We start from the raw sequence: 24,586 nt of genomic DNA on the forward strand, positions 1-24,586 counted from the left end.
AAAGGGTCTGGGTCTGTCTGTATGCTGCTCTTGCCAGAGACAGAACAGGAATGGAGTCTTAGAACTTTTAGTAAGTAATCTAGCTAGGTATGTGTTTGATTATGATTCCTTTAAATGGCTGAGAAAAGCATTGTGCTGAATAGAATAACTATTTCTGTCTGTGTATCTTTTTTGTAACTTAAGGTTTTGCCTAGAGGGGTTCTCTATGTTTTTGAATCTAATTACCCTGTAAAATATCTACCATCCTGATTTTACAGGGGGGATTTCTTTATTTCTATTTACTTCTATTTTTTATTAAAAGTCTTCTTGTAAAAACTGAATGCTTTTTCATTGTTCTCAGATCCAAGGGTTTGGGTCTGTGGTCACCTATGCAAATTGGTGAGGCTTTTTATCCAACATTTCCCAGGAAAGGGGGGTGCAAGTGTTGGGAGGATTGTTCATTGTTCTTCAGATCCAAGGGTCTGGGTCTGTAGTCACCTAGGCAAATTGGTGAGGCTTTTTACCAAACCTTGTCCAGGAAGTGGGGTGCAAGGTTTTGGGAAGTATTTTGGGGGGAAAGACGCGTCCAAACAGCTCTTCCCCAGTAACCAGTATTAGTTTGGTGGTGGTAGCGGCCAATCCAAGGACAACGGGTGGAATATTTTGTACCTTGGGGAAGTTTTGACCTAAGCTGGTAAAGATAAGCTTAGGGGGGGTTTTCATGCAGGTCCCCACATCTGTACCCTAGAGTTCAGAGTGGGGGAGGAACCTTGACATAGGGAGTGTGCCAGGGAAAGAGGGGACTATTAACTCTTTGGCCTCCCCCGCAGCTGTCCTATTGTCCTATCTGAGTCTGGGCAGCAAGGCAAGGATTTGAGAATTTGTTTGATGAGTGGGATGTAAGGGTTCACTCACCAGCTCTTTCCACCTGTGACAGGTGCTGCACGATGCCCAGCACTGGCGTCAGGGACAGTGTCCATTCACATAGGTGTTGTGTCCCCACTCCCTGGTGTCTCTCTCGAGGGAGACCACAGCTATTTCATCTCTCATCCAGACAGATCCCAAGGAATTATGATCCCAGGGAACTTGGCAGACCATCATGATCTCAGCACCAGAGGGGATGTTCGCTGAGAGGTCAGGATTCTTGAATGCCTCTTTGTAGGAGCATAACACCTCAGCAAGTAGCTACTACTTAGCGCTTCAGTGAGCAGAAGGGAAAACCCTCCCCTGGCGCAGCTGGCCATGTGGTGTGCAATGCTGCACAAAAAAAGGAAAATATCTTCCTGACCACCCTGACAAGGATCAGCTTATGCCCTGAAGCATGAACTTGGACTGAGCCAACTTCATGTGCAGCACCAGTTATTTGTGGCGCAAAAGTTATCCCTGCAGAACCAAATCCTCTCCCTCTTATGCAAGTAGCTCCACTGGCTGCGCAAGTCCTGCCTGGCCCCTTTAATTTCCAGTCGAGGAGATGGGTTTGGGGCCATCCGAGTGACGATGCGCTCCGGAAGGATATGGGTGTCCTTACCTTTGGAGCGAGAGGATGCTCCCCAGGTTCCGGTACAGCACCGTGCCCACCACGAAGACGGACGAGTCGTCTGTCTCTGCGAAGCGGCAAAGAGAGGGGAGAGAAACACAACAGCACTGTGACGATTAGGGACCGTGAAAGCATCGTCAGCACCGTGGCACTGCAGTGGGGAGAGGGCCTGAGGGTAGTTTATGTGGGGCCCGTCCTGCAGGCATTAGATTTCAACGGGAACACATTCAGTGGGGAAGAGGGGAGACAGGGCATGGCAGTAATGAACACAACAGGAAGGGGGGGTCTTTGTGGAGGCTGCTGCACTCAGGCAGGGCCAAACGCGTCTCCTCGGATCTTCACCTCCCCACAGGCTGAAATTTCCCCCCTGTGCTGAGGGCCCAGGCAAGGCCTAGGTGTCATTTATCAGTTTCAGCGGGGCTGCTGCAGTGGTGCGTATCCTGGGGCAGGCTGAATTTCACACTGCCTCCCTCCCACAAGCCGCGGCACCAGCTCGCACCACTCAACACCCCACAGGCAGCGCTCGGTACCTCGCCGACTTGGACACTCTATAATCACACAGGCCCGAGGCCCGTGCACGGGCCTTGAGCTTTAATTTGACTGAGCCGGACTGGAGGTTTCCTCTTCAGAACTCCAGTTAATTCCTCTGACAAGGCCAGGACAGGAGGCACGTGCTGGGAGTCTAATCGGAAGCAGCAGCCGCCCTGGCAGAGGCTGGATGGATTCAGCGGTTTGTTCACCTCTGGAGATCTCTAGCCGGGCTCCGCAAGCAAATCCGCTGAGTGGCTCGGAGGAGGAGGTCGCTAGCTCCCACCTGGCTGCCTTGCGGATCAGTTCTGAAGCCGGGCCGATGAAGAACGGTCAGGGAGCTGAGCTGCACCAGGGTGACACTAGCAGCTGCGCGTGGGAGATTTGCACCCGCAGGCTGCAGAGCCCCAGCCTGACCCAGACCCCTCTCCATCCCTGCACGACTCTGCACTTGACATCAGTTCTCTGCTGTCTCCAGAGGATGTTGCCACTGTCAGTGAAAGAGCCACGGATGCTGAACGGCTGGGCCCGGCTCCACTGGGCTGGCTCCCTCACACTGGCATGATGGATGCTAATGTTATCTGACACCGCACAGCCGGGGCAAAAGGGCCGAGAGGCAGCAGGCCCTTCAGTTCTAATCCCTGATGAGCCTCCGACTCATTTGTGTGACCTCTGGGCACGTCACTTGCACCCCCACCCCGCCCCGCCTCCCTCCCACAACCCAGCTGAGAAAAACCAGATCCGACATCTGAACAGAACCTTAATGGGTACAAACATTTCATTGGTGTTTGGCCTGGTCCTGCAGATCCCTACACAGACAAGAGCCCCCTCTCCCCCATTGTGGTAGGTCTGCAGCAGGTAACAACCCCCCGCCGCCCCTGGCTCTCACACTCACGTGATATCATGGGTGAGCAGAAAACTTTAACCCCATGAGCCTGATTCTCATTTACGCCCTTCTGGGAATGCAAAGAGGTTGTCATGTAAATGATACTCAGGTCTGAATTTCTTGGGTCTTTATCAAGACTTTAGCGACGTAACTGCCCCATCTTATTTATGTGCAAAGATGACAGAACAAGAAGCAATGATCTCAAGTTGTAGTGGGGGAGGTTTAGGTTGGATATTAGGAAACACTATTTCACTAGGAGGGTGGTGAAGCACTGGAATGGGTTCCCTAGGGAGGTGGTGGAATCTCCATCCTTAGAGGTTTTTAAGGCCTGGCTTGACAAAGCCCTGGCTGGGATGATTTAGTTGGGGATTGGTCCTGCTTTGAGCCGGGGTTTGGACTAGATGACTTCCTGAGGTCCCTTCCAACCCTGATAGTCTACAATTCTGTGAAATTACACCAACAGGTTACCTGGTCTAGCACAGTGTTTTATTTTGATCATCCATTCTTCAGTAGCCCAGTGACTGGAAGCTGTACACCTGCAGCATCTGCACACGGAGCTGCAAAGATTGCATGCCCGGCTGTAGTTGCAGCTTGCAGGCATGCTGCATGCCCATTTGCACATGACTAGTTTGAAAACTATTTTGTTGGCTCCTCGGCTGGTGTAAATCAGCATAGCTCCATTGAAGCCAACAGCTAATTTACACCCGCTGAAGATCGGGTCTTTATTTTAGCAAGTTGCAAAGTTGTTATTCTATGAAGCAGGGGTGGCCAAACTTACTGACCCTCCGAGCCGCATATGACAATCTTCAGAAGTTCGAGAGCCGGGCGCGCCTGCCACAGTTCAGGGCTTCAGCCCCATTGGAGGTGCCTGCCGGGGCTTGGGGCTGAGGCCCCACTCCTGCTGGTGTTCCAAACCCCAGTAGGCTCACCCTGTGGGGCTGAAGCCCTGAGACCTCCATCCTGCTGGGCAGAAACCAGAAGCAATGCATTGTGGGGGCTGCTGAGGGTAAGAGGAGTGTGTGACTCAAGCTGTTGGGGGGGGGCGGAACCTTTAAATTGTGTCCCCCGCCCCCACTCTCAGCAAGCACCAGTCATCTCTGACAGAAACCCCTAGTCCCACCTCCCTGCTGCAGGGCAAAAGCCCTGAGCTCTCCCCCGAGTCTGCTGGGCAGAGGGGTGGGGGACGTAGGGGGTTCCATAAGCTGCACTTCAACTGTAAAAGAGCCGCATGCGGCTCACGAGCCACAGTTTGGCCACCACCGCTATAAAGACAAACCGTGCCCTAGTATTCTCCCTGCCGTATGCATTTGCAAAGAAGAGACAGGCGCTAAAAAGAATTAAAACGTGTCTCCCACACAAGTAATATATCAAGAAGGACCATCTTTTACTGATATGATTCCAGGAAATGCAGCTCCGGATGGAATGGAAAAGGATAATAATGTAAGTCCTAATTTGGTGTATTTAACCATTTATTGTGCTTGTTGCAAAGGACGTAAAGCGGTTTACAAGGCAGTGATCTCTTACTAGCCTGAGCTGCAGTCCTGGATGTAGTCTTTGCTCTGCTACTGACTCCCTGCTTGACCTTGGGGCAGTCACTTAACTGCTCTGCGCTTCAGTGTCCCCATCCACAGAATGGTGGTTCTAATGCTGATCTACCCAATGGGACAGACTCTGCAGCTTCATGAATGGCTGTGCTTGGAGATCTTTGGGTGAAAGGTGCACTGGGAAGCCAAGAGATCATGTCAACAACTCGGACAGTCTCCTGCCTTTGTCTCAGCAGAGGACGGTGCAGTCTGATGAAGAAAGCGCAAACTGCCTGCTCTCGCTGATTAAGCCAACTCGCACTGGGCACAGCTACAGAGAAAGGGACAAGGTGCCCCTTTGCAGGCACAATTTAGGCTCCTCTTTTTGAAATACTAGTCTTAAATATTTAGGGCCCAGTCCTGCAAAGAACCGAACACGGCCCACGCAAAGAGGAGCTCTGTAAGCTTACTGAGAACCAAGGCTGACTTCAGTAAGTGGCGTCTACACCCAGTACCCCACAGGATCAAGTGTTTGGAGCTAATCCCAACCTCAGAAGACCTGCTGCAGCTAACGGATGGTCCACGGAATAGCTACAGAATCAGGCCCTGGCTGAACACTCTAGGATCCGAGCCCTGAGCCCTGCAGTTTTCCTTTAAGATCTGAGATTCAGGACGACTTGGCTTATGCTCAAGCGGCGGCTGGATTTGATCTGCTTGCTCCCCCTCTCCCTCCCCATGCTGTTCAGGCCTGATAATAGACTGTCACAGAGCAAATGACCCCCGAGTGATTAATGCCCCCTTTCCTGTAGCCGATGTGTGGTTACAGAGGATTACACACAAGAGCCACAGACATCACTCCAGCTACATGGCCACTGCCCATCCAGCGGCCAAGAACTGCCTGCCTGTCCGGCCGCCAGAGCCAGCCAAGCGAATAACCCAGAACGTTTCATATCCACCGCACGATGAATGGCAACCTTTTCTTCTCCCTCCCTCCCCCCGAAAAACTCCCTCCATTGCCACTCGGCACTGGGAGCCTATTTTCATGAAAAATACAGATCATTAAACTGGTAACACTGCTCCCAAACCGTTCCGAATGCCAAGACGTTCGCTCCCAGAGAAGCATCTTTCTGAGCGCTGGCTCACGGCACTGAAATGATGCCATGGACCAGAGAGAAAACAACACACAGCCCCCACCGAGGGCTGGAAGGAACCAGTTCGGGGTCCAGTCTGCACTAGGAGGGGACATCCTGCCCAGCTGATGGCTCGCCTGGAACCCAGCGCATCAGGTCCCTTTCAGGCTAAGTGGAGCGAGTAGATTATTATTGTCTGCAATGTGCCCCAGGTGCATTGTTGCTCTGGGGTTTGGCTCTGCCTCCAGCTGTTTTCTAAGCAAGAAGCCGTTGTGTCTAGTAATGGATCTGCGACCAAATCCGGGATGTGAACTAATCTCCTGAACTTGCTGGGGAGCTCAGACCTGGATCTAAACAACACCTCATCTTTAAGGCTCAGTGCTGCGTTCAGGGCCCTTTCCTCTTGGGCAGATCCTCACTAGCTGAGGGCAGAGCTTGCGGAGAGAGCATACATGATTGAAGCCCCCTTGACGCTGAAGAACAATGATGCTGCAGCAGCACTGCCTTACCCGCGAGCCCCGTAGAGAGGATGCTCTTGGAGATGGTGACCTTGTCCTCGGAGGTCCTGGCCCAGTCCACCATGCCCCTCCAGCCTTTCATGGGGAAGCTGATGTCAGTGGCTGCATTGGCGGGGAGTTTGTGGATGCTGAGGACTTGAGGGGAAACAGAAACAATAAGTTTACACTGGTGTAAATACAGAGTAACTCTGCTGACTTCATTTACACCAGCGTGACTCCAGAGTGACTCTGATTACTTCATTTACACCAGTGCAAATCCAGAGTGACTCCAATGACTTAATTCACATTGCTGCAACTATGAATAGAAATTCAGAGACTATGAACCATTCAGAGACCAACATTTTGGATTTTCCGCTCTTTGAAAATGCGGCCCTCCATGTCGTATGTACGGTGCAAGGGGTAGCTCAGACCAGACAAATGGCATTCCATTAGCCTGGAGAGAGGTCAAGGCCATACGTGAATTGTCTCAGAGAAAGCCTCTCCTTGCCTATTTGGCTAATGGAGCGCCTTGGGGCAAATCCCTCTTTAGCTGGTGGGACGGTGCCTGTAAGAACAAGCAGGGCTCTGGGAAACGTCTCTCCCTGCCGACCATGAGCTGAGGCAACCGGGGATTGAGAAGGGATGAGCTGTGAGTGTGCAAGGCTTTGTGATCTTGGTGGCCAAGAGTGTGATGAAAGCAGAGGAAGACTGGGAGCCTCTGGATTAGCCAGATAATGTCCAGGAGAGCTGAGATCTCTGGCATTGCAGGAGGTATTTGTTCAGCTAACGTCCATACATAAAGCAAGGTGATAGCAGTAGGCAAGTGGAGCTGGAGCTTCTGTTCACTGAGCAGGACCCCCATGCATCCTTCTGTCCCTCCATACTTCCTCAGCCTCCTCCACCCTCAGATTAAACTCAAGACACCTTAACCCAAATACTGCCCTTGCTCCCAGACGTGTGACCCTAGAGATGGCCCTGGGCTTGCACTGATGTGAACGGGGCCATTAGCCTGGCCAATGGTGGTTTATACCCTGCACCATATGTTCCGTCACACCTGGGTGGGACATACAGAGAACACATTTGCCTTCCGGGGAGCATGAATGCAGCACTCAGCCGGAGATGCTTGTACCATCCCTTTGATAAACTCTGGAGGGAGCAGGGAGAAGAAGGGTGGTCTTGGGTTTAAATGAGTGGGCTGCAACTTAGGAGAGCCCCGTTCCATTCCCAGCTCTGCCAGACTTCTTCTGGGACCCTGGGCAAGTCATTTCATCACTCTGTGCTTCAGCTGTGACGTGAGGAGAACAACCCTTCCTTTCCCCCATTTTTTGCCTGTCCTGTCTATTGAGCTTGTAAACTCTTGAGGGCAGAAACTGCCTCTTCCCACGTGTATGTACCAGGGCTTGCACCACGGCCAATCTCAGCTGAGATCTCTAGGCATTGACAGAACACAGCTTCTGTTACTGGTATCGGTCCACTGGCCTGGAGTCCCATCCTTTACAGCTGCTGATTCTTGAAGGGAGAGCTGACCTGCCTGCTCCAGCCTCCCTCGGCCTTAGAGAAGCGCTAACTATGCTGACAGCTGAGGACAACACTGCTCCACTTCACCTCATTACCCCAGGAGCCTTCCAAGTTAGTACATTGCCTACAAAGAGTAACAGCAGGGAGCCTGATCCCAAGGACCCGGGCTGCATCTGTATCACGTGTCTCTTACGTGAGAAGAAGTCGCTGCGTGGCTCCCTCTGCTCCCTCCCAGGCCCTGACCAGCATTTTCCCCCGCCCAGGCTCACAGCCAGCTCATAAAAACTGCAAGGAGCGATGGCATGGTTTGAATCTGCCTGTGGAGCAGGGGAGAGGAGCGGAATCCAAACCGACTCACCTAGATTGTCCGTCACTTGGTAGGAATCCCGGAAATCTTTCATGCGAAATCCAATGACATCAATGAAATCCTCCACAAGCCTGAACAGCTCCTTAGCATTCGGCCCCACCTGCAAACCCAATAAGGAGAGGTCAAATATTTAGCAGCAAAGATAGCAATGCGCTCACCTGGGCCTCTCCAATGGCCAGGGTTCCCGCCAGGCTTATCCCACACACAGAGAGCCGGAAGCATTCTCTGCTCATGCTGCAGTACCGAGGAGTAGGGAACAACTGTGAGGGCAGAGAACTGATCCACGGAGATAGAAACATGGACAGGAAATGACAGTATCTGATTCAGTTTGGGAAAACGCAGCTGATGGGCTTGGAGGAGAATAGTCCTCATCACAACGGGAGGGCAAAACCACAACGGGAGGGCTCTGATAGTGACCTACCAACCTACCCTCCTTCCTCAAGGTCCCAGTCTGGCCCGGGAAAGCCACATCAGACATCGACAGTTTTCCACGACCTGCAGTTAGCTTAACGTGGTCAGCAAATGAGACATGCCAGGCCCTATCTTCAGGTGGTGTAAATCAGCACTGCTCCATTTACGTCCGGTGGAGGATCTGGCCTGATGTGTCCACCAACGAGGTCAATGTGATTTGGCGCTGCACATGGCTTGACAAAGCCCTGGCTGGGATGATTTAACTGGGAATTGGTCCTGCTTTGAGCAGGGGGTTGGACTAGATGACCTTCTGGGGTCCCTTCCAACCCTGATATTCTATGATTCTATGATTCTATGCAGAGGTAATAGACCTGCTCTATGCAAGCTCTGGCGTATCTGCGCCCAGAGGCAAACCCTGAGATCCTTACTCATTCAAAACTCCCTTTCACTTTGAGGACTCGGGGGGATCCGGCTCCTGGAATATTGTGCTCAGCTCTAGGAGTCGACATGACTGGAAATACACTGAGCAAAGAGAGGGAGTCCAGAGGATCCTTGCCCGCACCGCTGTTCCTGGGCTGAGTACAGCTAGGCCGGTCCAGACCCACCAGGCTAAGCAAAGGGAACGTTTTCACAAAGCTGTGAAACAGGATGCAACACCACTATTTGAGGACAGCTGTTACAAAAATGGGGGAGCCCATTCCTCAAATCTGGGCACCCCAAGAGCATGTCTAAATCCCAGCTGGGAAGCAGACTTCAGAATTTAGGTGGGGAAATGCCTCTCTTAGGCCCATATGTCTGAAAACTGGGGCCACCATGAGCTGTTGTTGGAGAGGATGTTCTGACTCTTTACTATGTACAGTTCTCTATTGACAGGTTTCAGAGTAACAGCCGTGTTAGTCTGTATTCGCAAAAAGAAAAGGAGGACTTGTGGCACCATAGAGACTAACCAATTTATTTGAGCATGAGCTTTCGTGAGCTACAGCTCACTTCATCGGATGCATACCGTGGACACGGTATGCATCCGATGAAGTGAGCTGTAGCTCACGAAAGCTCATGCTCAAATAAATTGGTTAATCTCTAAGGTGCCACAAGTCCTCCTTTTCTTTTAGTTCTCTATTGAGAACTGAGGAGTACTGGTCGCTGAATAGCCTGATCCTAGCTCCATCAGAGACTGCTGCTCCCTCCAACAGCCCTCCAGTGGGACCCTGGCTTAGACTATCATGCATACCGCACGGCTCATTCCCAGTGGCAGGACCCCAGCTGCTAGAGGTCTCCTTGCCAAAGCCTGGCTGTATTTAGTGACACAAGGCATGACTCTGGGACAATGTTTCTAACCACAATGACTAAACCTAACTCCCCAAACACTCCTAGACTTAAAATTCACACCTGCCTATGCACAGGAAAATGGAGAGAAATAAGGACCGCTTTGTTTTGTTTTGTTTATGTACCCTGTCACAATTTTGCCTGGTGCTTCGATATCAAAGTAATTGCATCTTAGATCTGTCATAGGTTGATTGCACAGACAGTTTAGTGATCAAGCAGTTGTACAAGTAGCCATCTTTATAGGGGAATATCCCCAACCAACCCATAGATCTGTGTAGGAAGAGAATACTGTTAAACATCCAGGGCTACCATAACAGAGTTCTTGGGTTTGTTTGTGTTTTTTTTTTTTAAATTGAGAGATGGGAGCTAAAGCCCTGTGTTAAAAGGAATCTGTTTACATGGCATGGTAGATAGTGTGTACCTGCTCTTATTCCCTCTGCTAGGTGGACTGAGACCAGATCCAGCCTGTATTCCCCTCTAGCGGCTGGAGGATTTTAGAAAAGCTATTACCAATGATTCTCCTCTTGGTGCTCATGGGAGAACAGACTCCGGCTTTAGAACTGAAGTTTTAGGCCGAGATCCTATTTCTCATTCAAATATACGGAAAGTGGGCATCCATATCCCCTAGGCAACATAGGCCATCTCAGCCATGGTCCTCATGCTGTCTATAATAGTGGCGGTGGTCAAAAGATGAAAGACCCTCTGACTGATATCAAAGCAGTGCATAAAATAACATCGGCTGCCATGAGAGGGCAGATAGGTGACACCACAGGAATGAACATCAGGTGGGGGTCAGAGGCCAGCGGGCCAGGTTTACAACACAGGGAAGCTGTTAAGGGAAAACCACTGGGAACGAACTGCAGCCTGGAGAAAACTGCAAGTATTTTTATGATGATCAACTGGGTTTCTGCGTTGTCATGACGACTCAGCAGAGTCCACTCCACAGTGATTATTCTGAAATGTGTCTGTAGACACGTATTTGCGAAATTGAGCATACGGTTCTTCGCCTCCTCTGGAACCTGCCAGGGTCATCCATTTCCAGATGTGCTGGGGAAACATCAGCTATAGGGGCGAAAGGGGAGCTCAGTCTCGAGGTCTGTTCAATACTCTGTCTATCCCCTTTTACCTAGGTAATGCGCCCCTCCCCCTATCTGACTCATTTCAGAGAAGTCTCCGAACAGACATCAGGTGGTAACGTTACTGACCTCGCCCACCTTTCAACGTGTGACCTCTTGCAGGGGAACCAATCCCTTCCCAGCTCAATCAACATTCAGTGCCTGCTATCCGCCAATAGCACAAACCTTGCCTGGAGCTACTTATTTTCATTTCAGTGTATCTCATCTCTTTATGCAAGGGTCTTTCACTCAGCCCCTTGACGTAGGGGGTCTCAGATTAAACCGGCAGCTTGTTAGCTGCCAGAGACGTACAGTGGCCATTCCGAAGAAAGTTGACCTTTAAAGATTCATGTTGGTGCCAGGCAATCGTCTCTCGCTCCTTTGCTGTTTGCTGCCCCTTCTGAGGGGCTTCACCGGGCAACACAGCGGGTAAAAGAGCCGCCATATTGTAACCCATGCCTTGTGGTCTCCTCAGGAGAATGCTCTCCACCTGATGGACACCTGTCAGAAACCAGACCTGTCTGTGGTGATGTTGACTTCCGAGATGCAGGCACAGGAGGGGTTGTTTCTGAGACGCAGTAACATGGAAGAGACAAGGGAGGAACTACTACAGACAGGGAGCCCTCAGTCAGAGTCGCCTGCGAACAGGCTTTGCCTTCAAGGCAGTATTATTTCACTCTGATGCGGCTCCCTGGGGCGGCAGAGGGATCAGCGCTGTTGAGCAGTGAGCGCTGCGAGGAAGAATGGCATTTTCAGTCCAGGATAGGGACAGTGGGTAAGTCACCTACATACACAGGCAGAAAATGCAATTGAGGCAGGGTAAGGGTTTGGTAAGACATCAACGGGACAACTAGCAGTCCCTATGCCCAGATAGGATGTGCTTTATCTGCTGAATTATCCACCATGTTCCCTAACTGGCAGCATCCCTGGGGAGACGCAAGGCGACCTCGTGAGGAAAAGGTAGCTGAAATATAAATGAACCCTTGTGCAGCTCGAGCTGAGCCGAAGCATGAGCTCAGATGGCAGAGCACAGTCCTGGCCCTTTAAAATCTTACCTGTCCTGCCTGAGTCTTTTCATACAGGACTCAGACTTAGGAGGAACCTTAAAGGGCCAGGACTGCACTTGGCTCTGAAGTCTAGCATGATCCATTTTCCTGGTCACCACTGATTTCTCTAAGCAGAGTAATTCAGCCTTCACTTCTCTTTCACTGCAAGGAGTTGAGTCACTGATGCCTAGCAGTGTGGCCAGATGAGTTCTTTCTCTTCTGGGTGAAACAGATGCCCTTTGAGCACAGCACCTGTCAGGCACACATAGCAGTGAGATCACCCAACCCTAGGGGAAATGCCAATAACCCCCCTCCCCACATGCCACAGACTGAGAGCCAGCATTATTTGGGTTATATGTTTAAGCAGCAGGTCCATACCATTTGAGCTTCCTCCCACTTGTCCCGGTTTTCCTCTGACAGCAAGTTGCTGATGATCTGGACGAAGTTCTAGAGAGGCGAGCCAAAAAAGGAAAAGAAAGTCATGGTCAGAATGTGACAGAGCGGAAAGACACGTGCCCCACAACATGTGAAAGAGCAGAGAACAATAGTTTTAGCAAGAAGAGGATTTGCTCTCACTCACAGAGCACCGTTCTTCCCAAAGCATCCCAAAACACTGGACAAACCAAAGTCCTGCTCCTAATGAAATAAGGAGCAAAACCCCTACTGCCTCTCCTGGGGAGAAGAGTCAGAACCTTGCTCACCACCGGAGTGCAATAGGGCAGCCAGTGAGCACTACACAACTCATTACCCACCAGGCCACAGCAGAAAGTGAAGGATTCTGCAAGCCATGGAGAGCACAAGGGGCGTAGGCAGACATGAGGCAATGATAAAATGCCAAGAGGGGTTTTGACTACGGGGGGTGTGGAGAGCAGCAGGGTTGCCAACAGTACACCTGGCTCCCGCTTGCTCTCTGAGCCCCTCACTTTCACAGGGGGGCAGACTCACACTGCAGACTGCAGGCCCAGATTTTGGAGATCTCAACATCCTGGAGTAGTGGGGATCTGGAGTTTTAGCTCAGCTAACTACAGAGACAGGGTTCAGAATTCAGGACCAGGTTCAGAATTCGTGGGTGTTCTATCCACTGGGAAAACTTACCAAGGGACATGATGGATTCTCCATCATTTGTAGTCTTTAAATCAAGACTGGATGTTGTCTTAAAGGATCTGTTCTAGCTCATACTGAAGTTATAGGCTTGCTGCTGAAAGTATTGGTTGAGGTTCTCTGGCCTGTGCTGTACAGGAGGTCAGACTAGATTATCATAATGGAAAACCTATCTATCCATCCATCCATCATTTTATCAAGCTATTTCTCTGGCCCCCATAACCAGAGTATCTGACCACTTCTCCATCATTCATGGATTCTCTCCTCACAGTACCCCTGGGATATAGAGGCATATTATCCCTATTGTACAAAAGTGTGGATGGAGGCACAGGGCAGATTAAGGGACTTTCCCAAGATCACACAGGAAAGCTGAGCGAGGAACAGCACCCAGGTTTCTCCAGCCCCAGTGCAGCGCTCTATCCATAACCTTCTTTTGGCCCTATCTCGAACAAACAGAGAGGTTAGGTTTCTCCAGCTCAGCCACTTCTGTCCCTCCCCACCTTTGCAAAAGTCTCAGCATGTCTTGCCATTGTGAGTTAATGGACTTTCTCTGCACACTCTGCTGGGTGCTAGCTTCACTTGACCAAACCTTCACTGCTAAGAGAGCCCCACAGGCTGAGATATTTCACCCAGTGAGTAACATGCAGGAAATATAGAAGCCAAGGTACCAAGCAGACCCCATCTCCAGCAGATCTATCCCCCTTCCAATGAAAAGTCATTGCTAGTATTGGGAGTGCATTCATGCTCTGAAGCCAGCAAGCACAGGGCCTGCCAGACTAGATCAGCCACTGCTTCATCCAGCCCTGTCGCCGGGCTTTATGGAAGAAGACAAAACTACTTCCAGTGGTAGGAAAGCTGCTGGTAGCTCCATCTCCATTATAACTGGCTAGGGGGAATGACAGAATGGACTATCAGAGGAAGAGGGGCTATCCAGGCAAGAGTTCTGCTGTGTGTGTGTGTGTGAGAGAGAGAGATGTGAAGGCAGGAGATACAGAGTTCAAAGCCATTGATTTTCCTCTCCATTTTCCTCGCCGTTGCAGACACCATGAGGAAGCAGATCCTAGAGGACAAGTTTAATGTTTCAAGTTGTGGGCTGATGACCTCTCCTGAGGACTGATTTGTAGCCAGTCTGTATGCAACTGCTGAAAGTAAATCCCAGGGCAAGAAACCCTCAGCCTTCTCCCACATCAAAACATAGACACCTAATACCCAAGGATCAACTCCCCTCTTGGCCATTAGACTGAAATTCCTTCCAAATAAGGCACCAAAATCAATAGGACTCCACAGAAAGTGCAGCTGGGTTGAATCAGCTCTAAATGACTTTGCTCTTCAAGTTATTAGTTCATGAACCAGTGGGGATTGTGGGGGGGGGAAGGAGGGTTGAAGCTCATTAGCCTGGGAAATACACATTGGGAAATGAGGCACATCACGGAGGTAAGCAGAGACATTCCTGATTTTTCTGGGCTTTCATCAAGTATAAGTAGATTCCAATGCATACAGTGGTAGCCCAAACTCTGTGTGTATGTGCCCATGCTTTAGACTTGCCCACTGGCACCCATCCCATCATGACGTGCATCTCTCTTCCTCAGCTCACCTGTACATCCCCAGCAGCGGGGCTGTAATATGCCCTACGGAAGATCTCGGTCATATTCCTGAGTACGTCGATGGTGGACAGCAGGTCCCCACTGTAGCTGGTCCCATCCTGGGAGATCTCCACGAGGTTTTGCAGCACTTCAGATACCCCTTCTCCCATCAGCCCCCGCTGAGCTTTGGAGAGATGCTCCCTTGTCTGAGACGAGAGAAGAGCACAATGAGTCAAACACACGTTAATGGGGATCAGTGAAGCTCTCAGGCCTCAGGAGCACAGACCAGATGATCACCATGGTCCTTCTGGGCATATGTCACCTAATCAATTCCCTGCCATTGCAGGGATCTCGGGCATTGGTGGTACCTTGGTCTCTCCTGTTCTCTACCTCTACATGACAGTTCAGTCTCTTGAGGACTTTGGTTCAGTATAGGGTAGCGGGGTGAAATGTAATGGCTTTGATATACAGAAGTTCATGCTTGATGATCTAATGACCCCTTCTGGACTTCAGCTCCATGCAATCTGGGAGAGTCTGTGATATCTCTGAAAGGTTGTAGGTGGCTATCAGAGGACAACTGAATTCCCACTTTCTTTGTGACCAGAAAGGGAAGTGTCCCAGCAGATTCAGAAGAGGCTATTCTGCCTCATAACCTTGCTGCTGGCTACCCCTGCCTGCAATGGAAGATCTGCTCACCAATCAGTCTTGTAGCTGTCTTATACCTGAGTTACAGCCATCTGAGCTCACAGACAGGAACGAGGATGGTTCTGCTGCAGGCACTGACTTTCCAGACAATCCACCGGAGATTGGCAGAGGCAGGCCAAGTATTTACAGTTTTTATTATTATGATAACAGCTAAAGGACCCAACTGAGAACGGGGCCCCATCATGCCAGACACTAAAATCCCCAGCGAGAGACTATCCTGTCGCAAGGGGTTTACAATCTAACTAGACAAGACAGACAAAGGGGGAAGAAGGAAGAATTATTATCCCCATTTTACAGCTTGGAGCACTGTGTTTTTCTCTGTGCACAGATCTTATCAGGATAACAGCCTGAGGGGACAGTAATGCCTTCCATTTACAACAGCTTCCCTCCCAAAGGATCCCAAAATGCTTTACAAACTCTCCTTTCATGGCCGCTGAAATGCAGCAACAACATTGCACAAGGGCTTAGGGCAGAAAGAGATGACATCCTATCTTTTAACACTGCAGGGTGAATGTAAGGAAACTGGAGTTTGGCCAGGATACTGAGGTTAACACCCTCTACCCTTGCAAAAAGTGCTAGGAGCCCTTTAAATAATCACAAGTGGCCAGGCCTCTGTTGTAGGATTAGTCCAAAAGACAGAGCCTTCAGCACCACTGCACCCTCTAACACAATAATGGGTCACTGGCTCACTACTGCCTCAGAGGGAAGAGTGGGTCAGTGTAAGCACTTTGGGTTTCTCTGGGGAATCTCCCATCTAAATAAAAAGCGACAATGGGGGGAAATGGCTCCATTCAGATGAGAAGTGAATCTCTCTTACCATCATCTGTATATTCCTGTAGTCAATGGAAACACACTTGATGTATGTCGGAGTCTCCCAGTATGCTATCCCCTCTTCATCTAAAGTGCATCTTCGCAGGATCAACCCTAAAGGAGAATGAAAGGGGCATGGAAGAGAGGACAGCTGGATGTGGACAAAGGTGATCCAGTGGATCTATTGTACTTGGACTTTCAGAAAGCCTTTGACAAGGTCCACACCAAAAGCTCTTAAGCAAAGTAAGCAGTCATGAGATCAGAAGGAAGATCCTCTCACTAACTGGTTGAAAGATAGAAAAGAAAGGGTAGGAATAAATGGTCAGTTTTCACAGTGGAGAGGGGTAAAAAGTGAGGTCCCTCAAGGATCTGTACTGTGTTGGTCAAGGTATTCATAAATGATCTGGAAAAGGGATAGGAAACAGTGGGGTGACAAAGTTTGAAGGCGATACTAAATTACTCAAGAATAAAGCTGTCTGTGAACAGTTACAAAGGGATCTCACAAAACTGTGTGACTGGGCAACAAAATGGCAGAGGAAATTCAGTGTTGATAAGTGCAAAGCAATGCACATTGGAAGACATCATCCCAACTATACATATAAAATGGTGGGCTCTAAATTAGCTGATACCACTCAAGAAAGAGATCTCGGGGTCATCGTGTACAGTTCTCTGAAAACATCTGCTCAGTGTGCAGTGGCAGTCAAAAAAAGGTAAGAGAATGTTGGGAGCCATTAGGAAAGGGACAGATAATAAGACAAAAAATATCAAAATACCACAATATAAATCCATAGTACGCCCACACGTTGAATACTGCGTGCAGTTCTGGTTGTTCCATCTCAAAAAAGATGTATTAGAATTGGAAAAGGTACAGAGAAGAGCAACAAGAATGATATGGGGTCTGGAACAGTGTCCACATGAGGAGAGATTTAAAAGACTGGGACTGTTCATTTTAGAAAAGAGACGACTAAGGGGGGATATGACAGAGGTCTATAGAATCATGGCGGGTGTGGAGACTGTGAATAGAGAAGAACCAGGAGTCATTAATGGGTAGCAAGTTTAAAACAAACAAAAGGAAGGATTTCTTCACACAACGCACAGTCAAGCTGTGGAACTCATTGCCAGGGAATGTTGTGAAAGCCAAAAGCATAAGTGGGTTCAAAAAAAAATTAGATAAATTCATGGAGGATAGGTCCATCAGTGGCTATTAGCCAAGATGGTCAGAGATGCAACCCCATGCTCTGGGTGGCCCTAAGCCTCTGACTGCCTGAAGCTAGGATTGGATAATGGGGGATGGATCACTCGGTAAATTGCCCTGTTCTCTTCATTCCCTCGGAAGCATCTAGCACAGGGCATTGTCGGAAGACAGGATACTGGGTAGATGGACTCAGGATGGCCATTCTTATGTTCCTATGGAAACCCTGAGCATTCTCGTGGAGGGTACCCACAACAAGCTGATTTAGCTAGAGATGCACACAAACTGCCACAGACAATTGCTGAGAGCATACAACAAACACGTGCACTTTGGATGGGGTTTTTTATCTCCTTTCTCTGCATCCCCCAGGGGCATGAGAGCCAAAGAAAACCACAGTGGAAGCACTTGGCTGGCAATTTAGATCAGGCTAACTCGAACAAAGGAAACTCTATGTCTGCACCCATGGGAGGTAAACCCAGAGAGTCCCAGAGAATCTCACAAAAGTGCCTGACTCTGTATCTCTAAGCTGAGGGATTAAAGCAGCAATGGCCGCTAGGCTTCTCCAGAGATGTCAAAAGGGGATAAATAACCAACAGCACCGCCTTTGAGCTGAGGTACTCTGAAACTGCAAACACGGCCATTTGCCTCCTCTGTGAGTCCTGTCCATTGTCCTTCGTTACTCCAATCACCTCCTAATTTACAGTGATTTGCCGCTTTGGTGGCCTTTCCTTTGCTCATACCATCCCTCCTGCCATGGAGAAAGAGATGAATCAGTGATGAAGAAGATGAAGGAGGTGAATGAATGGCTGGATGAATGAATTATAAGGTGGATAGAAAGCTGGTGAGATCATCGGGCTCAACAAGTAGTGATAAATGGCTCCATGTCTGGTTGACAGCTGGTATCAAGCGGAGTGCCCCAAGGGTCGGTCCTGGGGCCAGTTTTGTTTAATATCTTCATTAATGATCTGGAAGATGGTGTGGATTACACCCTCAGCAAGTTTGCAGATGACACTCAACTGGGAGGAGTGGTAGATATGCTGAAGGGTAGGGATAGGATACAGAGGGACCTAGACAAATTAGAGGATTGGGTCAAAAGAAATCTCATGAGGTTCAACAAGGAGAAGTGCAGAGTCCTACACTTAGGATGGAAGAATCCCATGCACTGCTACAGACTGCTACAGGGACTGAGCGGCTAGGCAGCATTTCTGTAGAAAAGGACCTAGGGGTGACAGTGGACGAGAAGCTGGATATGAGTCAACAATGTGCCCTTGTTGCCAAGAAGGCTAATGGCATTTTGGGCTGTATAAGTAGGGGCATTGCCAGCAGATCAAGGGACATGATCGTTCCCCTCTATTTGGCATTGGTGAGGCCTCATCTGGAGTACCGTGTCCAGTTTTGGGCCCCACACTACAAGAAGGATGTGGAAAAATTGGAAAGAGTCCAGCGGAGGGCAACAAAAATTATTAGGGGGCACATGAGCACATGATTTATGAGGAGAGGCTGAGGGAACTAGGATTATTTAGTCTGCAGAAGAGAAGAATGAGGGGGGATTTGATAGCTGCTTTCAACTACCTGAAAGGGGGTCCCAAAGAGGATGGATCTAAACTGTTCTCAGTGGTACCAGATGACAGAACAAGGAGCAATGGTCTCAAGTTGCAGTGGGGGAGGTTTCGGTTGGATATTAGGAAAAACTTTTTCACTAGGAGGGTGGTGAAGCACTGGAATGGGTTACCTAGGGAGGTGGTGGAATCTCCTTCCTTAGAGGTTTTTAAGGTCAGGTTTGAGAAAGCCCTGGCTGGGATGATTTAGTTGGTGTTGGTCCTGCTTTGAGCAGGGCGTTGGACTAGATGACCTCCTGAGGTCCCTTCCGACCCGGATCTTCTATGATTCTATGATCTTGTCTGACCCTTCCTGCTAGCACAGTGGACACGCCCTCTCCCTCTTTGAGAGTTTTCCAGTAGCAGGTGTGGCTAAGTTCACAATCAGGCTTTTATTGCTAATCGGTTTAGTAAACTTCCTTTGGATACACTTCCTGTAACCTGATTGCGGTGCATTCCGCAGACCCTCCCATGACTGCTTACTCCAGGCTGGGACCTAGGCAGAGACCGTGCCAGTGGATGACCCTAGGCAGCACAGGCTGAGCGATCCAAAGAGAACTACAGGGAGAACTACAAGAGAACTACTCAATAAAAAAAACCCTTTACATTCATCACAGATGAATCCTGTGCCTCCTCCATCCCCCCGCCCCATCTCAGCTCCCATCAAGCACCGAGAAAGACCTTGAGAAGCTCACCTAAGAGCTGCCTCTGAGCCCTCTCGCGGCTTTGCCTCTGAACTGCCCGTTGCCCAGCAGCACAAGGCTACACTGCCTCCGGAGGACAGCGGTGCCAAGAGAAAACAGATGCAGCCACTGTGTGCTTCTGGAGAAAGCTCCCCAGCAGTCACGCACTTTATTAAGTCCCCCCCGAGACCAAGGTCTCCATGAGTTTAAGTTGACTCGACAGGCAGGGCGCGTCCTTCTCCTTACCAGTGGCATTGCGAGGACACCGGACAGCCGCAGCCTCTCCGGCAGGCGTTTCCTTCCAAACCACGGAAGCAAAGTTATCTTCATCGCATATTTCATGGGGCTCTGTAAAGGACAAAGGCACTGGGTTGGCTACGCCGCCAGCTGCTCAGCATGGGCAAGATGGGAAGAAAGTAAGGGGGCAAGTAGCAGAGAGGGGGAAGATTAAAGGGAGAGGCAGAAAAAGGACCTGGCAGTGTGGAGAAAAGCGTGCTGTGTAGAGAGCCAGCAGCTCCTGAGATTAAACCACAGCTGCCTCATCACTTGGCCTTGGGCAAAGCCACCTGACCTGTCTATAGCTCACGTTGCCTATCCGAAAACTGAGCCTTGATCCACTGTGAGGGTTAATTAACTAGTGCCCACCTCAGGTGAATGCAAAGTGTGTTACCTGCTTGTGCTTAGCTCACATTGTAGGGATCTGGGGTTCTGGGATCTGGGGATCAGGGTGGCAAAGGAGCCAACCCTGCTTGGGACCCATGCCTAGGAGGCATTACACCTGTCCTAGGCTATGTATGTTTAAAACACTGCTATGTAGAACTGCCACATCCTAGAGGAGAAGACCAGGAAAGGTTGGAAGGGGAAAGGGGAGGAAAGAAAGGGAAAGGAGACACAGCTAGACAGAAATGAGGTTGAACCCGGACCACATAGAGAGCCCCCTCAAGCCCTGCATAGGCAGCTATTCTTGGGGCACTGGGTATCAGATGCTTACTTTGCCAGGCGAATATGGACAAGCAGAGGGTGTAAGCACCACCCCATAATGCCAAGAAGCTGGGTTTCCATCAGCTGCTCATAAGAAACGACCACTGCAGTGCCCAGCAGGCTGCTGCCATGTTTAAATGATGTGGCTGCTCCCGGCACCAGCGGAAAGCACCCCGTGCAGTGGTTACACCAACCTCCAGCTTCAGCTGGGTCTAACGGATGCAGGCTTGGGAGGAAAGGGGCGGCTGCAAAGTGGGGTGAAGCTGTGTCAGCCCACAGAGGGAGTCAAAATGGCCAACGTGCTGTCAGCGAGTTGGAAGCACATCTACTACGTGAGTGATGGTTTATGTGGGAAAAGATTACTTATGGTACATAAAACTGGGGAAGCTGTGAATCTGGTATTAAAACTATTTATCACTCCTTGGGGTGGGGAGGGAAAGCCTTATATGTAATGGTTTGCAATTACATTTTCTATTTATTGTGCATGTAACACTACCCATAAACCAGGCGGCTGCATGCACGGCTGTTCCCATCCAGGCCTGGCAGTTGCCAAGCCAATGCCAGTCATTGACTGGGCTCGGCAGCTGTTCACCGGGCTCTCCTCCTCGCCAGAGTTCAGCAGTGCCAGTAGTGGTGTGCCAAGGACACAATCAGCCGAGCCGCGGGGGAGGGCGGCAGTAGCTGCAGATGACTGAAGTAAATACATTTCCTAGGTCCTGAGTTTTACTGTGAGCTCAGGGGAGTTAGCGGAGCCTGCAGCCCCCAAGCGCATCTTCAGCACAGGGAGAGCTCACAAGTCCTATATGGTGCATGACTACAGGGGGTATGGAATATCTCGGGGATCCGCTTCTGGGTTGTGGGTGTCCATCTTCACATGTGCTGCTTTGGAGCTGACTGCAAGATTCCTCCGGGTGGGAGGTTGGGCTGTGAATTTAAAGACGGAGCTGGAGCCAGAATTCTGTATCTGACAAACCTCTGACAGTGGGGCAGCTCAGATCCAGATCTTGTGGGTAACACCGATTTCTACAAAGGCCCCAGACAGGAGGAGTGACCCACAGGTACCCAGTTCAGAATGGAACCTACATCCAAATCCGTCTGTACTTGAAACACAGCTCCCCCCTCCCCATGCTTCCTGGAAGACCACTACCAACCACTAGCCATGATATTCACTCATAAAGAGCTCTCATCCCATTCCTTTTAAGTGCCTGCTGTTGCTGTTGTAGGTATTCCAGTAGCACCTGAAGGCCCCCGCTGAGATCAGGCCCGCATTGTGCTAGGCACAACAAGAAACAGTCCCTTCCCAACAGAATTTACAATCTACATACACAAGACAGACAGCGGGGTGGGGGGAAAAGGGAGTATTACTGGCCCTGTTTTACCAAAGAGTGCCTGAAGCACAGATTAGGTGATTTGCCCACGTTACACTGTGGCAGAGCTGTGAATTTGAGCCCAGATCTCCTGGGTCCCAGCCCAGTGCCTTAGCCATAAACCCATTGTGCCGCTCTGGTTCACTCAGTGTTTCAAAGAAGGATTATGGAGAGCTGCTAGCATTCTTTGTTGCAAAGCTATTGAGCTGAAGCAGCAAGGGGGAAGGGGACGGGGAAGGGCTCAGGAGAATGGCTCCCCCATGCCAACCCCCTCGCTCTCTCTCCCTAATGCCAACCTTCCAACCCTTTCTTGTCACTCCCGCTTGTGACAGCCCTTTCCAGGAAGTGCTATGTGATGCAGTGCATCAGGGATGCTCCTTAGAAAGACCTGGTATTGCCTGGCATTTTCTTGCCTACAAGCGCAGGAGTGATTCCCAGCCAGGAGGGAATCAGTTGATTGCTGTAATTTTTAATATCGCTTTGTAACGGAAATCCTTTTTACTCCAGGAAGCGAGTTGCACTGGGAGATTTTAATATCAAACTCAATTAAGCTCAATCCTTCTGTTAAAACAAAATCAGGTTGGTATTTGAGTTTTCCTTGAGAATAATAATCAAGGAGGTTTATTTGTAGCCATTGACTTGCAGAGTCCCCCTTGCCCCCCCCCCAAAAATAATTACAACAAGCTCCTTTCATGTGAAACACCCGCACTACTGAGATGTGCCTCCTTTTGTATATGATAGCACAGCTCCAAGCCCCTACCAAAATTAACAAAATGACTTGGTTTGCTCCAGATCCTCAGCCAGCATAAATCAAAGGTAAAGTCTGTGAAGCTGAGGATCAGGCCCAAAATTTCCCTATGGTCAGGGAATGCTGTTGGCTGAATTAGAAGAGAATCCAGGGGATGGACCAATAGTTGAAGTTAGGTGACACCTTCATGCTACCGTTTGGGTCTTTTCCCCTTTGATTCACAGAGACCTTTATGATCGTCTAGTCTGACCCCCTGTATAACACAGGCCATCGCACTTCCACAGTGACCCCTGCATCCAGCCCAATAGCTTTTGCTTAGGCTAGAGTGCGTCTTTTCAAGAGACACCAGTGAGAGAGAAGTCACCACATCCCTTGGTAATCAGTTTGGATGATTAAATACCCTCACTATTAAAAATTCTGAATCTTATCAAAAGGAACCAATTTGGCTCTCTAGTCTGACCTCCTGTACAACACAGGAGAGAGAACTTCAAGCAGAGATTTCCCAAGAAGGGGCTCTAAGACTGGCTTGCAAAGGAAAATAAACATTGCTTTTAAGCCCTTTAACTACCTGCTTCTGCTTGTGTTTCACATTTAGAAACCCAGGTTTTGTCTGCCCTGCAAAACTCTCCAACCTTGACCTCACTCAGGTTTTTCAGCCCCATAATTTGCAGCACGTTCTTCTCCCCTGGCAATAGCACCAGCGGGAGCTATAGACTAGCCAGGACTCAGATAGGCTCGGCCAGCACTGTGCTGTCTAACCCTGCTCTGGGTCGTGCAATGGCATGTGGGTAACTCCAGCGGCTAGTGGCCCAGTGGGAGCAGTGTGAACATGACAGAGCATCGGGGATGCTCCGGTAGTGCTTTCGCTGGGTACTCACACACCAGTTCTTTGCCTCTTGATAAATCATCAGCTGCCTGTCTCCAACCACATGCCAGTCAAGAAGCACTGAGCATGCCCATCCACTCACGGTAGGCCCAATCGCACACCCATTGAAATCAGGGAGAGCCTCACGATTGGCTTGGATAGGTGTTGGACCAAGCCCCACCAGCAGGCCTGTGTTATGCAGAAGGCCAGACCAGAGGTCCCTCGTGGTATTAAACTCTGACTCATACAAGCAGCAGCCCTTCCCCACTGTCTGTGTTCCCGATCTGAACAGAAAGCAGGAAGAGTGTGAGATACGTACCAGGACACTTCTTGTCATTACACTGCTTATACTCCTCCTTGGGCCCCTGACAAGAGTCTCCTCCGAAGAAGGGGCCGTAGCACACACGGTCACGTCTCTGCGTCCCGCCCCCGCATGAGGTCGTACAGCTCCCCCATGGCCCCCACACCTGCCACTTTCCGTCCACTGCAGGAGAGCAAAAGGGGAAAGAAAACAGTTCCTGAGCAACATGAGGCAGCTCGTCCTCAAGGTAAACATTGGACATACAGTTTGCAGTGACACGGCTGGATGTTAGGTGTCGGCTCCCTGCCTTGAAAAGGCTCTAACACAAGTTAAAAGGAGGAGGAGAGGGTGCGTAGGAGTGATATAACAGTTCATATCTTGATTGCTTCTGCACATTGATGGCCTAACTCTGATCTCACATGCATGAGGGAATTCAGGAGCAGCTTCCTTGCAGTCAACCGTGTAAAGTGTGCAGGGGATCATAATCACACCTGAGAACTGTGGATTGCTTTTAAATGATTTTAGTTGTGGTGGAAGAAATGTGAACCCTGCAGAGTGGGGCCTTTTCGAAACGGAAAGTTAGAATGCCGCAAGCTGGAATGTAAATCGCCTGCATTCTAGCACACTGCGAATTCACTGGCTATGCGGACCCTGCTACAGCGCACTTCAAGTTCCCTGGTGCACTTTGACCTATTGCTGTTTGAAGTAGGAGTATGTTAAAGCATCTTGAGGAATTTTTCGTGCATGGTAGCAGGGGCACACTGCCAGGTAATATGTGCCACATTCGTGCAC

At 49.9% G+C, this 24,586-nt stretch overlaps 1 protein-coding gene across 11 annotated transcripts in view; it reads right to left on the reverse strand.

Annotated features, from left to right (window-relative positions):
- ADGRB1 (adhesion G protein-coupled receptor B1) overlaps positions 1–24,586 on the reverse strand; it is a 378,079-nt gene that overhangs the window by 146,709 nt on the left and 206,784 nt on the right. For all 11 annotated transcript variants that reach the window (XM_075124906.1, XM_075124905.1, XM_048841798.2 and 8 more), the window contains 8 exons: positions 23,813–23,977; positions 19,779–19,880; positions 16,067–16,173; positions 14,556–14,750; positions 12,239–12,307; positions 7,957–8,065; positions 6,093–6,236; positions 1,508–1,583 (listed from right to left, as the gene is read on the reverse strand). In XM_075124906.1, coding sequence (XP_074981007.1) covers positions 1,508–1,583; positions 6,093–6,236; positions 7,957–8,065; positions 12,239–12,307; positions 14,556–14,750; positions 16,067–16,173; positions 19,779–19,880; positions 23,813–23,977 — 967 coding nt within the window. The remainder of the gene's footprint in view (positions 1–1,507; positions 1,584–6,092; positions 6,237–7,956; positions 8,066–12,238; positions 12,308–14,555; positions 14,751–16,066; positions 16,174–19,778; positions 19,881–23,812; positions 23,978–24,586) is intronic.

Source organism: Caretta caretta, chromosome 2 (genome assembly GCF_965140235.1).
Source record: "Caretta caretta isolate rCarCar2 chromosome 2, rCarCar1.hap1, whole genome shotgun sequence".
Taxonomy (NCBI): domain Eukaryota; kingdom Metazoa; phylum Chordata; order Testudines; family Cheloniidae; genus Caretta; species Caretta caretta.